We start from the raw sequence: 17,117 nt of genomic DNA on the forward strand, positions 1-17,117 counted from the left end.
CGCGCCAAGCTCACGAGCTGGAGTTTGCTGCCCTCCACAGCTTAAAAGAGTGAATTGAACGATGCCCTGGAAAAACCTCCCGCTTGTGGAATGGAGACAGCGACACCTTGTGGGTAAATAACAGCAGCGCACACATTGTAGAACGTATCTGCCCGTACAGTAACACCCATTGGACGGTGTAGGACTTACTCATAAGAACCAACTCCTAGGGGCCGAGGTCACTTCGCCCCCTCAAAAAATAAAATAAAAAAATTGAGGAGGCCATCCCCCCACCCCAATTGATGAGCATTCCCGTTCAAATGGTGTGTGTGCGCCCCCAATATTTTATTCAAGTTAGCACCCCTGGACCTACTTCTGAGTAAGCATATGATTGCGCTATGCATCTTTCCTTTCACCTATCACTCGCTCTCTGTTCCTAGAAAATGTAACTTGAAAAAAGCGGCATTGCACATACTTTTGTAAAACGAAATCTAGAAAGAAAGAAAGAAAGAAAGAAAGAAAGAAAGAAAGAAAGAAAGAAAGAAAGAAAACAATAGAGAGCAACATCTGAACTTTAAAGGCTGGAAGCGAGCATCATTCATCCTTGACAAATGTATTTCCAAGTAAACGTGCGTGAACCGGATCAAGCTATAAATTCAAAGTAAACAAAAAATTATCCTAAAGTGCCCAGTTTATTGAAAATTCTATAGGGGTAACCGTATTTAGTCTGCTGGAAAGAACATTAGTGAGTAACAGAGGAAGGGGGGGTTGGTTGGTTGGTTGGTTGGTTGCTTCAGGAGCACTGTTTTCACCTTTATGCAATTTTTAATCAAATATTTAACTGCAAACTTCTCATCCTTTATTGACTGCAGTACTTAGATGCCATTGCTGGACCTTTTAACGTTTCTTTCATTTTCTCCCGGCGGTAGTGAATGAAACATCCAGACTCTGCCGCTTGCAACGCACCCTTTGCGCTTGCCGAACTGCGCGCAGGTAAGCATGCAGCGGTCGCCGGAGGAGCTGCGGACTCCGGTACCTTCTTCCGCGCTCAGTGCTGTCCCTTCTGGGTTGCCGTAGTCCTTGTCAGCACGTGGAGCGAACGGCAGCTGGAGGAGGAGCGACAATGTAACTGGCTGGGCTGACTCGGCCAGCTCCGGGGCAGGCATGGAGCTGGCGCAGCAAACGGGCAGCCCCGGTAATGAAGGGGACGCTGGTCTTTACGAAGTGGGGCAAGGACCTTCCTGGCAAAGCGCATGCTTTGCACGCAGAATGCCAATCCTTGGCACCTCCGATGTGCAAAAGGTGGCCGATTTGGGCATCAGCTGCTGAGGCAGCCCCGAAACAGAATCCAAGTCGTGCCGGTTAAGGAGCATTCGGATCCCTTGTTCCTATGTGGCAAGTGGGGTGCATGGGGCAGAACTGGAGCTCTGGTAGTTGGTTCTGCCAGGACCGGCCCACCTATGAGGCCAAGGGAGCATAGCTGTCAACCCCCCCTTTTTTTAAGGGAAATTCCCTTATTCCGAATAGGATTCCTCGCAAGAAAAGGGAAAAGTTGACAGCTATTCAAGGGAGGCAACTGCCTCAGGCGGCAGGATCCACAGGGGTGGCAAATACCAATGCCGATCTTTCTCTCCCCCCTGCCCCCCATTCTTGATAATAGCTCTTCACTCACTCCTTCTTCCCTGGCGGGGGGGGGGGCGGGCACCAGTTTGCCGTCCGCCTTGGGTGCCAAAATGTCTTGGGCCAGTCCTGAGTTCTACTATGAAGGGAGGTGAGCCAGGAAACTAGGCCCTGCGGTTCAGGGATGCATTCAGTCCCTCCACCTCAATATCTGGCTGTCCAACATGCTGCCTTATTCTGTAAACACCTGGCTCACTAGCCAACTAGCTCCCGCTTTGTTTGCCTCCTACTTGGGAAACTAAGCCAGGAAGAAGGCTTGCTCTTACCTCTGCTTTAGCTGCAGGTGGTCTACTCGTGCTAAACTGGGGGTTGGGGCACTTGTGTGCCTTTTCAATTGCAAATAAATCAACCACAGAGGTGCTGAGGGAAGGGAGGAAGCTGTGTGCAGGTTTCTGTGCAATCTGCATAGGAACATATCAAACTGCCTTATACCGGATCAGACCATTGGTCCATCTAGCTCTGTGCTGTCTACACTGACTGGCAGCAGCTCTCCAGGGAACATTCCCAACCCTGCCAGGAGATTGAACCTGGGGCCTTCTGCATGCAAAGCAGATGCTCTTCCCACTGAGCTATAGCCTATTCCCCACCATCTAGACTGATCTAGATTCTGAAGGGGCACTGGAAACGGTTAAAAAATAGAATGCTTCTAATTTATTAAATATATAAAGAATAAATAAATACTTGATTAAGGCTGCAGTCCAAACCCCACTTTCTTCGTAACTGAGCCCCAGGGAATTCAAGAGGACTTGCTTCTAAGTAGAAATGGTTGTGCTTGCACTATAAGGTATACCTAGAGTAAAGGTAAAGGTAAAGGGACCCCTGACCATTAGGTCCAGTCATGACTGACTCTGGGGTTGCGGTGCTCATCTCGCTTTATTGGCCGAGGGAGCCGGGTACAGCTTCCGGGTCATGTGGCCAGCATGACTAAGCCGCTTCTGGCGAACCAGAGCAGTGCACGGAAACGCAGTTTAATACCTATTTATCTACTTGCACTTTGACGTGCTTTCGAACTGCTAGGTTGGCAGGAGCAGGGACCGAGCAATGGGAGCTCACCCCGTCATGGGGATTTGAACCACCGACCTTCTGATCGGCAACTCCTAGGCTCTGTGGTTTAACCCACAGCGCCACCCAATTCCCTCAGTAGACCTGTTGAAATCAGTGTACTTCTCAAGGGTCTGCTCTGAATATGTCTAGCATTGGATTTTGTCCAGCCTTATGTGGAAAATGCCAGTGTGAATCCATCCTGACTCTTACGTTCTCTTCTTTATTGCAAGGAGTTTCCAAGTGGGACATCCGCCATAAAATTTGGGACTACATGGAAGCAAATAACTTGGCTGATTTCCCAAGACCTGTCCATCACCGGATTCCCAATTTCAAGGTATGACAACATGGCCTCCAGGTGAAAATTAAAACACACAACATCTATTGGAACACATTCCTGCTTATTCCTACAGAGGAAGGCTGTCAATGGTTGGGACAGGTTTTGACGAAATACTGACAGTGAGTTTATTGAGTAACATGGCATCCGGTATCACCTGCAAATTTCATTCGGCTTCTGCATGCGGCCCTTGAGGCCTTTTGGGGCGGCCCTTGGCAACATTTGATGCCCTTCCCACAGCCCTTGTGATGCCTTCCCAAAGACAGGTAAGTGAGGCAGTAGGCTTTGGGAAGGAGGCATGAGGGCTCTGACAGGGTCCTAGAGTCCTTCCTTCTCCCCACCAAAGTCTATTTAGTGCTTTTTCCAGCTTTGGGAAGACTCTGGAAAGTCTCCAGGACCCTGCCAGAGCCATGCATCTCCTTCCCAAAGCCTAGACCAGGGGTCAGCAACCTTTTTCAGCCGTGGGCTGGTCCACCGTCCCTCAGACCTTGTGGTGGGCCGGATTATATTTTGGAAAAAAGTATGAACGAATTCCTATGCCCCCCTGCATTTTTATTTAAAATGCAGAGGTGCATTTTAAATAAAAGCACACATTCTACTCATGTAAAAACACCAGGCAGGCCCCACAAATAACCGAGAGATGCATTTTAAATAAAAGGACACATTCCACTCATTTAAAGCAAGCTGGTTCCCGGACCATCCATGGGCTGGATTTAGAAGGCGATTGGGCCGCATCTGGCTCCCGGGCCTTAAGTTGCCTACCCCTGGCCTAGAGCCTTTCTTATTCAGCTTTGGAAAGGCAGCGTGAGGATTGTGGGGTCATCAAATTTTGGCTTTGCTCCCCTTCCACACTGTGTGACAAGGCAGTGTGCGGCCCGTGGGTTCTGTGTCAAAGTAATCTCGTGGTCCACTTGGTATGAGAAGTTGGACCGCCCTGTTCTAAGGGCTATAGCTCAGTGATCAGAACATCTACTTTGCATGCAGAAAGTCTCAGGTTCAATCCCCAGCATGCAGGGCTGGCAAAGAGCCCTGCCTGAAAACCTGGAGAGCCACTGTAGACCAGTCTTTTTCAACCTTGAGTCCACAGGTGTTGCACTACAACTCCCATCATCCCTGACCACTGGTCCAGCTAGCTAGGGATGATGGGAGTTGTAGTCCGACAACATCTGGGGACCCAAGATTGCGAAAGGCTCCTGTTGACAATACGGATGGACTGACTTGGTAGAAAGCAGCTTCTCATGATCCTAAGGGCTAAGCCTCTTCCACATGTCGCTTCTTACGAGAGATATCTCACCAAGACAGGATGCACCACGTGCTTCCGCAAGGCTTCCTGATTTGCAGGAGTTCCAAAGTGCCAGGACTGTTAAAGTCAACCCTGATGCCCCCCAGAAGAATGCCCGCTTTTTAGCTCTGGAAGTGAGTATGCTGCTTTCCCCACTTTCTCCCTGGCGCAGGGATCTTTCGAGATGAGCGGCTCCGCCCAAGCATGGGATGTCTTTGATAAAGCCAGGGAGGTCAAGGTGGATCCTGACAAACCTCTGGAGGGAATCCGGCTGGCTGCGCTGCAGGTAACCAGACCTTGGCTCCGAGGGGCAATTTTGTAGGCTCACTTTTGTGTGAACACCCTCCTGTCTCCTCTTCTCCCAGGCCAGGAAAGCTCTCTTGGTGCCAACCCCACGCCTGCGGACGGGGCTGTTCAACAGGATCATCCCTCCCCCTGGAGCAACCAAAGAGATGCTAAGAAAATGTGCCACCTCTCAAGTAAGAACGGCAGGGAGGAGGAAGCAAGAACAGTTTTTTTTGTTAATTGATTTCTACTGTGCTTCAAAAAGACTGCTGAGCATCAATGGGACTAGCTAGAAGGCGATTGGAAAGTGATTTGCTAGATGTTTCTGTTTCCTTGCTTTCTTGATTTTTTCGTATTGGTATGTGCAGACTGCAAAGCATTTCTACCATTCCAGGCCAAATCAACAGCATCCCCTATAAGGAATGGCTTGTTGCTGTCTTGTAGGTCGTAAAGTGGGGTTTTGGCGCCCTCCAGTGTTGGAATGCCAAAAGCAGGCCGGCGTTATGGGATATATTTTCCAGAGGAGTGCCCGTGTTAATCTGTTGCAGAAAAACAAACAAGCACAGGATCTTGTTGCAATGCCTTTTAAAGAGCCACAGATTTATCCCATGGCATAAGCTTTCGTGGGCTAAAATCCACTTTGTCAGGTGCATGTAGTGTGTTTAACCTCACAGGACTAGGACCTGGGAGACCAGGATTCAGTTCCCCAACCGGCCATGAAGCTCACTGGGTGGCTTTGAGGCAGTCACTGTCTCTCAGCCTTAGCTACCTTACAGGGTTGTTGTGAGGATAAGATAGGGAGGGACAGAACCATGTACACCACCTTGTGCTCCTTGGAGTAAACGGTGGGATATAAATATAGTCAAAATATTATTAATAACTAAAACGTTACTTAGTTAAAGGTAAAGGGACCCCTGACCATTAGATCCAGTCGTGGCCGACTCTGGGGTTGCAGCGCTCATCTTGCTTTATTGGCCAAGGGACATGTGGCCAGCATGACTAAGCTGCTTCTGGCGAACCAGAGCAGTGCACAGAAAAGCCGTTTACCTTCACACCAGAGTGGTACCTATTTATCTACTTGCACTTGACGTGCTTTCGAACTGCCAGGTTGGCAGGAGCAGGGACCAAGCAACAGGAGCTCACCCCGTCGTGGGGATTCGAACCGCCGACCTTCTGATCAGCAAGTCCTAGGCTCTGTGGTTTAACCCACAGCGCCACCTGTGTTACTTAGCTAGTAGTTAGTTAATAGGTTCACATACGTGTACATATATACATACATATATTGGTGTATATTCATATAGGCAGTGCTGTCAAATGGAACTAAATGTAAAAAATGCAGTCTCTGATTATGGTCACATTCACACCATACATTTTAACAGTCTTGGAGAATCCTGGGAACGGTAGCTTGTTGAGGGTGTGGGAACTATAGCTCTGTGAGGTCAGCACCCTGTGAGGCCAGCACAAACGATAGTTCCCAAGGTTCCCCATGACTGTTAAAGTGGCAGGATAGTGCTTTAAACATACAATGTGGATGTGAACAATTCCACTGTAAGTTTAAATGTAAGCAAGATGACCATCCACTGTGGCAGAAACTGATAGTAACATAACTCCAGTGGAGCAGCAATCCATGATCGCAATAGAAGCTGCAGGTGACAGAACTGAACTGCCTGATTAAGTTGTCCTTCTGCAGCTTGTGCTGGAGACCCCCTTTGAAGCTCCTTTGTTCGAGAATGAGCACGTTCAGGTCAGGGGCAGAACGGAAAACCTGGCATTTCTGAAATTGGGTTGAGGATGGGATTTCCTCCAAGCTGACGTTCCCAATTGCTTGAGAATCCCAGAAGAACAACTTGGCTGGCTTCCAAGAAGAGAGCAGGACCGGCTGTGCTGGATAGAGGAGGCTTCTGTTCTCTCTCAATAGACTGTTGTTTCATGCGGTGGGGGGAGGTTCGCAAGGGGGAGGGAGAAGACAGCAATTCAGGCTGACGGTGAGCATCCACTCTTCTCTTCCCCCTCTCTTTCTTTTCTTTTTCAGGGTGTTCGGGATTACAGCGTACCTGTTGGGCTGGACGCAAAGGTCCACGTGGACCTGGTTGTGGTAGGATCTGTGGCTGTTTCTGAGAAAGGTACTTGGCAGAAAACCATGTGGCTGGGAACTTCAGCCAGAGGGAAGCTGCTGAAACAAATTCCAGATAGCTAAGCCTGGGCAGATTATCTAAATGGAATAGAACCTCCATGTTTAGTGGTAGTATACACTCCACTGAGTATCAGTTGACGGGTGAAAAGATAGTGAGGGAGGGCTGTTGCCTTCCTCCCCTGCTTATGAGCTTCCTGGAAGTGTCCAATTGGGAAGATGGACAAGGTGGGCCACACCATTGATATGATCCAGCAAGGCTCTTCGTATGTTCATATTAGTCATTATACTTGAGATCAGAGCCCCCATATACCAAGGCAGTATACCCCCAAGTTGGATAGCAACATAGGAAGCAGCTTCATATCAAGGCAGGCTATTGGTCCATCTAGCTCAGTCTTGTCTACACGGACTGGCAGCAGCTCTGCAGGGTTACAGACAGAGGACATTCCCAGACCTTCCTGGTGATGCCGGGGATTGAACATGTGGAGTCTTTCGCATGCAAAGGTGGGTCACGGGTCTGAAAAGACCACAGTGTAAGATCATGGTCTTTGAGCAGTTGTGACTGGTGCCCATTGGGAGCTGTAGAACCGAAGGCAGGGAGGTTGACAGTAGGTGGTGCCAGAGCCCATAGCAGGAAGAGCCCACTAATTCTAGTTTTGTCCCATCCTCCTCCTGCCTGCTGGGTTCTACAAGGGCAATACTGAGACTTAACAAACGGGGAACCTGACAGGCTGCAGCACACCCAGAAAGGTTGTAAGAAGGCAGGCAGGTAGGGACTGGCTGAGGGCAGGCCAAGGTTGTTAGAACAGTGCCCCATTCACCCTAACAAGACCAGCCTGCACTGTCTTTGAGTCGTGGCTTGCAACAAGGAATGTCTACCAATCACAAAAGGAGGAGTGAGATATGAGGTGGTCATATTTGGGAGCCAGTGGAGCATCAGTATCTTGGCTAGATGCAAGGCTTCGTCAAAGTTTTAATTCTGAATGAAAGTCAGCAGCTGAATTTTTACTATAATGTAAGGGCACTAGAAGAGCTACCTGGATCAGGGCAGTGGCCCATCTAATCCATCTTCCTGCTTCTCACAATGGCCAAGTAGGTGCCTCAGTTGGAAAGCCTGCAAGCAGGCCCAAGCACAAGAGCACTCTGCCTTCCTGCAGTTTCCAGCAACTGGTGTTTAGAAGAAGCATTGCTGCCTCTCGCTATGGAGGGCAGAGCGTAACCATCATGGCTAGCAGCCATTGATCACGTATCCTGCATGAATTTGTTCAGCCCTCTTTTGTAGCCATCCAAGCTGGCTCCTGTGAGAGTTAGCTGAGCTATACAGACCTCATTATAAATAAATAAAGGCAATTAGTTTTCCAGGTTGGGTCCACACTGTGCAGTGGTTCTGTTCAGGCTATTCTACTCCAATTCCCTCACCCTTCCTCTCAATATTCCATTCCCCCTGCAGTAGTCCATGCCCACTGAATATGCTCAGTTCTCACTGGGCTCCAATGGCCGAATTTTTGCCCTCTCAGGGTCTCCCCCAACACACACTAGCTATTTCCTTGCACTTTTCCAAACCTTGGAGTTATCTCTAGCCTGCTGAGGCCTTCCTCCTGAGGGTGAGTCATGCTGTTTGGGTTAGATAAGCTGCAGTGGAGGCTGGTCAAATGGGATACTGCCCAGCCAACCTCAGTCTCCCCTCAGTCAGCCCCCAGTCCAGGGGGTGGCTTCCTCCTCAGTCTCAGTGTTGCCCTTGTAGAACTCAGAAGGGAGGAGGATGGGGACAAAACTGGAAGTAGTTGAGTCCGCCTCTCATTGGCTCTGGGCCTGCCTATTATTGGTTCTGGCTCCACCTACAATTGCTCTCCTTGCCTTATGCCCTACCAATCCTGGTGGCATCAGTCACCACATTTGTACAGCTAAGTTTATGAATAGAGAAGAGAGAGTGTATGTAATGATTTTCCAGGACTGTAGGTGGCAGACTTCCTCTTAGAAAAAGGTACTTATCTCTCTGATTCCAGCAAAGAGAAATCCTGCAGAGGTGGTTTTAGAGGCGGCCACACTGGGTTTTGTGCTGCAGGGGGTAGAACGGTGTTGTAGAACGGTGCACAAGAGTCGAGCAGTGCTGAATTTTAGCATCGCATGGGACACCGCTGAAATTTGAGAGCCCAAGGTCTGCCACGGAATCCCTCTTCTAGCACTGGCTGCATCATCTAGAAACAAAGAAAGTGTGTTGGCTTTTCTTCAGAAGAATCCTTGTAGATTTAGCTGAAGGATGGATGAAATAATAAACAAAAGCTTCTATGATGAGCCAACCTAACAGATTTTGTTAGTCCGGTAACTATGGAACTCTCTGCCACAGGAGGCAGTGATGGCCACCAACTTGGACAGATTTAAAAGAGGATTGGATAAATTCACAGAGGAGAAGGCTACCAATAGCTACTAGCCACAATGGCTATGTTCTGCCTCCTTGGTCATAAGCAGTAATGCTTCTGGAAACCAGTTTCTGGAAACCACAGGAGGGGAGAGTTCTCATGCCCTTCTTGTAGGCTTCCCAATAGAGGCATCTGCTAAGTCTCTGTGAAAACAGAGTACTGGCCTGGATGGGGCCTTGGCCTAATTCAGCAGGCAATTCCTGCTTATGTACAGGTATATAAGCAATGAATCCGTGTGGTTGTTTCTTCTTCTGGTCTCTCACTTTCTCACTGCAGGCTTCCGAATCGGGAAAGGGGAAGGCTTTGCAGACCTGGAGTATGCAATGATGGTCTCCATGGGAGCTGTAAGAGAGGACACAGTAGTTGTCACAGCCGTTCATGACTGCCAGGTAACAACAGCTGCATGGAACTGGGGCGACTCGCTACCTGGCAGGGTGAGGCTTCCTGGGCACTGGGCAAGATCTGAGCTAGGAAACAAATTTGGTGATTTCTGTGTGATATTCAAAGTAAGCACTTTGCAGAATTAAACTCTGCCCCTTCAGATCGTGGTCAGGGGAAACGAGACAAGCGAAGCACCAAATATTGCACTCCCCAGAAGCCTACTGGTTCCCCAAATTCAATAATCTCTTTGTAAAGGAAAAATATTTGGATGCAAGATCAACCGTGGAAGCAAAAACTAGAGGAGATCATGAGCCTCTGTGATGAAGCAGGCAATGGATTTAAATTTCAGCTGAGCTATTTGCTCTGACTGTAGTATTTCTTCTATTCTCTGAATGGAACTCACTCCTGCAGGAGGCGATGATGATCACCAACTAGAATGGCTTTAAAAGAGGATTAGACAAATTCATGGTGGATAAGTGGTTAATGGCTGCTAGAGCTGTGATGAGTATGCTTTGCCTCCACAGTCAGAGGCTTCTGAATACCAGTTGCTGGAAAATGGCAGGAGGGGGAAATGCTCTTGTGCTAGTCCTGATTGAGAGTTTCCTGTAGGCATCTGGTTGGCCACTGTGAGAACAGGATGCTGACCTAGGTGGGCCATTGGCCTGATCCAGCAGGCTCTCCTTGCCTTCTTATGGTGCTAAAGGGCTCTGCATTTGAAAGCCACCTATGAACTGATGATATTTTTCCTCCTCCTTAATATAGGTGGTTGACATACCAGAAGATCTGCTGGGCGACCATGACCTAACTGTGGATTACATCCTTACCCCAACGAGAATAATCAAGACAGGGTGCAACCACCCCAAGCCACAAGGGATCCTCTGGCACAAGGTAGGTGGCCTGTTCTGCAATCAGCAGTTTGCTGGGGTGCTACAGAGGCATTTCAAGTGTCTTGCAGAATGTGCATTAGATGTGCTATAAATGAATAGGTTGTTGGTGACAACAACTAACTATTAGCATCAAAGTCTGAGGCATAGGGCTAGTGGGTTAGATGCAATGTTAGTCCTATGCAGATTAGACCCATTCAAATGAATGGGCCTAAATTAGTCACGTCTTCTGATTTCAGTGGTTCTGCTCTGAAAAGGAAAAACACTGGGTACAGTCTATTATTTAATTCAATTTGGTAGCAGAAGGCTGGACTAGAGGAAGCAAAGATAGCCCTATGTGTGGGGGTGGGCAGGGGGGGAGTGTGACTTTCCATTTTTAAGGGGAGCTGTTATTTTTACCACCCACCGAGAATAAAGCTAGTATGTGGACAGACGTATGGGCCTGTTGTTGTTTTATAAAGTATATCAATGTGTGGGTTTTTAAAATTGATTTGATGTTTGCATTCATACAAAATTTGAGACAAAAAATAAATAGGAGGAAGAAGCACGATATTAGAAGACAAATAACAGAATGACAAATAATTCAACCAGAGGCAGTGAGCAGTTTATCGATTCATACAATCATACAAATATACAAAAAAATGCATCAGAATAATAATTATTATCCTGATATAAATATAATACTTATAAATACGTTAATGTAGGTGAGGAAGTTTGCCGGAGTAATTCTGCTAAAATTTTAAGTTATTGCCATTTATTTATACTAGTTGTTTATAATTTGAAGTTTGGGAAGAATCATTATCATACCATCTCATAACCGAAAAAGCGTTACAGCTAATCCTCCATCCCACCCCCACCCTGTTTGCCATTCCAAAGTTTTTTAAACATTGTACATTCTTGTCTGAATCTGTTTGTTTTCATTGTTAAATACTGCCAGGATGTCTAGGAATTAGCAGCTCAGGAATATTGGAAGCAGAGTGGGGTGGGGACAAGAAACATCTCAATTTGAATCTTCAGGCTGATTGGCTCAGGTGTGTTGCTGTGGTGCCCATTGGCTCTGGTGGGGCGGAAGGCAGGGGAACCAACAGTAGGTGGAGCCAATGAGCCAATGACGAGCACCACTGCCCCCTGATTGGTTGTAAGTAAGAAGGCAGGCTTGAAGCTGGTAGGTCAGAGCCCCATTCAGCCTAATGAAGTAATGTTGTGTTCATTACTTCATAACAAAAGCATGAGGGATGGAGAGGGGAGCCTGCAGATTTCTTTTTATTTCGTTATTTATTTAAAAGTATCTCCACCTGCCTTTACTGCTGCATAGCCCTGCAAGTGGTTTGTTGCAGAACCAAATATGGTTGCAGCAAAAGTAGCACGTCAGAAAGCAATCAGAGCAAAGATCTAGCCCAGCATCCTATTCTCACGGTAGTCAGCCAGATGCCTGTGAGAAACCCACAAGCAGGATTCAAGCACCAGAGCTCTCTCCCCAGTTTTGTACCCCAGGACCTGGTATTCAGCAGTACAGGGCCTCTGACAGTGGACACACAGCATAGCCATTGTGACTAGCAGCCATTGATAGCCTTCTGCTGCACAAAGTTGTCCAATCCTCTTTGAAAGTCATCCAGATTGGTGGCCATCGCTGCTTCCTGTGGGAGTGAGTTCCATAGTTTAACTATGCACTACATGAAGAAGTATTTAATTTTATTTCCCTTGAATCTTCCAACGTTCGGCCGAATCGTCCAATCCAAGTGCAAGAGCAGCCTCCCCTCCTGAGGTTTCCATCAACTGCACCCAGAAATTTCTTGAGAGAGGGATGAAAACTTCTCTCTTAGCCCCATTCTCCACAAAATGTAAATTTTATTTCTCTTTTTGTTTGTGGTGGGGATTTTTGTGGGGTGGGTGGGGAATATCTATTCGTTCTCCTTATGTCTTTGCTCTCCTGTGGCGGCTGTTGTGATGGTCTCCCCCCCCCCACACACACACAACAACTCCAAATTTAGTTGGCCAGAAATGCAGCAGTTGCTGAGCTAAAGAGGAAGATTACAACCCAAATCTGCCTTTGCGAACAGATGGCAGGACGAAAGGAAGCACAACCTTTGTCCCAAGGTAGATCACAGGCTTTAATCTCTCTCTCCCCCCCCTAGATAGCAGAGTTTTTGATATACAGTCTTCCCTGCAGACCAATCCTGTCTGCTGGAGTGTGAAAAGCAACACAAGAGATGAAAGAGTTCCTGGGTGGTGGGAGGGAGGGCGGCCTTTGCCAGAGCTAGGCAGATCTTGCTTGCGATTAGAAGTGGGGGAGCCAGAGATGGCTGAGGAAGTTATTTATGGAGGTTGCATCCTGACACTAGATATGGCAGCCATCAAAGCAATGGGGAGAACTCCTAACACTAGAACTCGTGGACATCAAATGAAGCCAGTCGCTAGAAGATTCAGGACAGATAAAAGGACTTCTTATTTTTAATCTTTGTTGGAAGCCGCCCAGAGTGGTTGGGGAAACCCAGCCAGATGGGCGGGGTACAAATAATAAATTATTATTATTATTATTATTATTATTATTATTATTATTACTGCAATGTATAGCTGAACTTTGGAACTTTGGAAGCAGTGGTGGCCACCAACCTGGCTGGCTTTAAAAGAGGACTGGACAAATTCATGGAGGATCGGGCTAGTGTTGGCGACTAGCCATGATGTCAATACTCTGCTTCCAGTCAGAGGCAGCAGTGCCTCTGAATACCAGTTGCTGGAAAGCACAGAAGGGGAGCGTGCTATTGGGCTCGGGTCCTGCTTGCCGGTTTCCCACAGACATCTGGTTGGCCGCTGTGAGAACAGGATGCTGGACTAGGTAGGCCATTGGCTTGATCCAAAAGACTCTTCTTATGAAAATTAGAATTATTCTGCTCTCTTTGTATCTATTTTGCTTGGTTTTTCATCATTGCTTCTGCTAATCCTGGGAATGGTTGAAGGTATGGCTGCTTGGACCGGACATAATGCCTGAAGTTAGGAGTTGTCTTCAAGAGAGAGCAGGGAGGCAAATCATTCCCATGTCTTGAACAAGGATCCCACCCTCCTCTTTTGCTGTTATGACTTAGCTAAATAAAGACTCCAAATACATAGAGAGAGGAGTTGGATTTGACTCAAGAGGCATTTATTTGCATTGGGTCCAGGAGTGATCAGTGATGTGAAAGTGGGTCTGGAGGGAGAACAACTCTCTTTGGACCATTTAGCAGAGTGTTTGTGCATTCCGCAAGGAAATTTGACGAAAACCAACAGGAGGTTCTAAATCGGGGCTCCAGGAGAAACAGAGCAAATAAAAAACACTGTTCCAAGCCAGTTTGGTGTGCTTTGCATATGACGTCACCAAATACTCTCCAAAGGGCAGTTTGCACAGCTGAAAATGCTTTCTCTGGAATCAGCAGAGATGCTGTTCAAGCGCTGACATTGTCCAGCAATTGGCTGGAAGCTCCTTTTTTTCATGCCACTAATAATTTGCCTGGGAGCGCTGCTTTTATTATTCAAAAGCCAGTGTTGCATTGTGGTTAGAGCAGGGGAAGCCAACATGGTACTCCCCCAAAGTTGCTGGACTCAAACCACCCATCAGCTCCCAGGCAGCAGATCCAACAGTGAGGGGATGATGGGAGCTGTAGTTCAACAACGTCTGGAGGGCCACAGGTTTGGGAAGGTGGCGTGTCGGGCTAGAAGTGAAAAGCCCTGGGTTCAAGTTCCCACTCAGCCATGAAATTCACTGGGTGACCTTGGGGCAGTTGCTGCTTCTCAAGCTAACCCTACCTCATAGGATTGTTGTGAGGATTTTTTTAAGGGTGTTGCATATCCACCACCTTGAGTTTCTTTGGAGAAAAGGCCAGGTATAATTAAATGAATGGTGTTTTTGTACTGTTTACGTTTTAAACTGCACATTTATCTCTTGCTGTTTTAACCAGAGTTTCTCAAGCAAAAGGGAGCGGGGGAGATGGGTTCTTCTCTCTGAAAGAGCTTACAATCTAAATCATAACTAAGGTGAAGGGTGAAGAGAAACTGTATAATTTTTTGCAAGTAATGGAGTTGTAAGTGCTATTGTCCAGACTAGATCAGAGCCAGAATGAAAGGTCTCTGAGCATACCAAAGGAAAAACAGGTTATAAATGTTATTAACATGAACAGTGCTCACCCCCCATCACAGCTCTACCAACCTAGAATGGGGGAGCCAATGGGGAAAGTTGTGGAGGAAGGATCCAGCACAGCACTGGATCATGCCTGGCAAGTCTGTCAGGACAATGTGCTGTAATATGAATAGCCAACATTGGTGAAATGGGTAGTATTTCTCAGCAGCAGCTTAGTCTTCACAGATGCTAGGTGTGCTTTGTGTATCTCGTACGTCATCCGATGCTACTGGCAGAACTGTGTGATTGCCTGGTCTTGCGTTTTGAAGTTTGGGTTCAATTTAAGGAGCAGGGGAACTAACTCTTCTCCATGCTTTAGATCAATCACGAAATGCTGGGGAAGATCCCAGTCCTCAAGAACCTCCGCCACAGAGAGAAACAAGAAGGCAAGGATGTTGCCCTCAAGGACGAACAGCAAGATGTTCCAGCTGCTGACAAGCCAGTGAGAGTTGCCAAGAAGAGCAGACCTGAAAGAAGCAGTTTCCAGGATCAGGCCAGCCTGTCCCAAGCAAGTCCAGAAGGTGGGGCATCACCAGACAGCTCTCCCCTCCCCGATGCACCTGTCGCTGTGTATGTGGGCGGCATTCCTCAAGGGACCAGAGTGGGCGAGTTAAAGGATGCCCTGAGACAGCGCCACACAATCCCTGCAAGACTGACATGGCAAGGAGCACAACACCGGGCGTTTCTCAATTACAGTGATAAAGCCACAGCTGATGCTGCTGTTGTGGCTCTACAGGGCTTAAGCCTCCATGGTAGTCCACTGAGAGTAGAACTCGCCAGGAGCCAGCTGAGCAAAACAGGAAGCAGGCCCAGGTGAAGCTGAATGGACAAGCAGGTGCAGATCTGGGTACACCAATGGAGTACAGCGTGCTTGAAGGGTTTTCAGGGTTGGGTGATCTTATCGATCTTGGAGGCTACTTCTTTGGACAGGGACCCTGAGTCTTCACAAAAATAACTGGTATTTTAATGAATGACGAGGCTTTACAACAGATTTTTTTTTTTAGCTACTCTAGATGTTGGACTCCAACTCCCATCAGTCCCAGTTAGCATAGCCAGCACTCAAGGATGATAGGAGCTGTAGTCTAGCAAATCTGGAGGGCCATGGATTCCCCCCAAGCTAATCAAAGCTACATTACCCAGAATCCTGAGCAGGGGGCAATGTCAGGGCTTGGTCTACATGGCAGAGTCTGCCATCTCTGCATATTCCCTTAAGTAGAGAACTAGCACGTCAAGAATAGTTCTAACCCAGCCCATTCCCTGTTTGCTAGCTTTATGCTGACAGGGAGGTGTTTTCTTTCAATTCACCACAGTCTTTCTTTCTTTCATCACCACAGTCAGAGATGGAGAAGTCCCTTCTAGCATATCACTGCTCTTGACACCTTGTACTTCTGCTGGTATAAATCAGTTTAAACCACCTTGAATTAACCATGTAAATATACATTCTTTGGAGAAACAATTTAGACCACTTTGTGCAAATTCTATTTGGCCATGGTATTGCTTGATGAATCAAAATTATGTGCACCTGACCACCTCTCTGCTGCTGCTCCCTTTATTTACTATTTCGCTGCATTCAGATATGAATTATAATACTTGATATTTGAGTACAACTAGGGGTGGCTTGCTACTGCATTAGAGCTCCCATCATCCCTGACTATTAGGCCATGCTGGCTGGGGCTGATGGAAGTGAGAGTCCCACAATATTTGGAGGGCCGCAGGTTCCCCATTCCCTTATGAAAGAGGGGAATGCCTCTTCCAAGCAGCAGAGAATGCTGCTTTCGAAATGAGGATAGGGGACCTTGTGTTGCTGGACTACAAGTCCCATCATCCCTGACCATCAGCCATGCTAGCTGGAGCTGATGGGAAACCTAGTCAAACAACCTCTGGAGAGCACCAGGTTAAGAAAGGATGTGGGGAAGAGTTGATGTGAAGAGTACATTTAGAATGCATGTGAACAAATGCCTTTTACAGAATAAAACTAATCTCTTGGATTTCCCCTCCCTCTCTAATTGTATGTTTCTTTGTTTCCTAAAAAACTGGTGGGATTGTGGCTGAACCTTTTTTTCTAAACAGAAGCTCTTTTGCAGCCGATCTCAGGCAAAAAGTCAAAATAAGCATTGCGATGTTCTCTTTCTTTGAAAAAGAAAATACAAGAGTTGGAAATATTTTTCATAGCTCCAGGATGTACTCTTAAGTATATTTTAAGCCCATTATGATGCCCCAAGAGAGGCAGACCTTTCAGAAAGCATTAAAGAAAACCTTTTCAAGGTTGTAGAGTTGCTCTCTGGGCAAAATCCCACAGCCTGTTCTGCCTTCTCTTTTTTGCAACTCCCCTTTTTTGCCTTAGGAAAACAAAAGCTAAAAGCAATTATATTGATGCCCTGCAACAGTTTGAAAGAAACCAACACAATGGGAAAATGCCTCTTCCCTTCCCTTCTTTTTTCCCCAAGAGCTTGAGCACTAGGAATGTAGGAAGCTGCCTTATACAGAGTCAGACCATTGGTCCTTCTACCTCAATGTTCTCAACACTGACTGGCAGCAGCTCTCTGG

At 47.2% G+C, this 17,117-nt stretch overlaps 1 protein-coding gene across 6 annotated transcripts; it reads left to right on the forward strand.

Annotated features, from left to right (window-relative positions):
- Window positions 1-1,075: 1,075 nt before the first annotated feature.
- Window positions 1,076-16,563, forward strand: MTHFSD (methenyltetrahydrofolate synthetase domain containing). 6 transcript variants are annotated; one of them, XM_083513763.1, is made up of 8 exons: window positions 1,076-1,174; window positions 2,934-3,037; window positions 4,340-4,453; window positions 4,685-4,798; window positions 6,637-6,727; window positions 9,432-9,544; window positions 10,299-10,424; window positions 14,890-16,563. In XM_083513763.1, exons 1-8 carry the CDS (start codon window positions 1,144-1,146, stop codon window positions 15,385-15,387), a joined length of 1,191 nt encoding a protein of 396 aa, XP_083369889.1. In that variant the 5' UTR covers window positions 1,076-1,143; the 3' UTR covers window positions 15,388-16,563. The 6 variants fall into 6 exon arrangements, with proteins under 6 accessions (XP_083369889.1, XP_083369891.1, XP_083369892.1 ...); XM_083513766.1 differs by lacking the exon at window positions 4,340-4,453 and adding an exon at window positions 4,492-4,605 and having other exon boundaries at window positions 1,082-1,174; XM_083513762.1 differs by having other exon boundaries at window positions 1,107-1,281.
- Window positions 16,564-17,117: the final 554 nt, after the last annotated feature.

The sequence above is a fragment of the Podarcis liolepis genome, assembly GCF_965112155.1.
Source record: "Podarcis liolepis genome assembly, chromosome: 7".
NCBI lineage: Eukaryota > Metazoa > Chordata > Lepidosauria > Squamata > Lacertidae > Podarcis > Podarcis liolepis.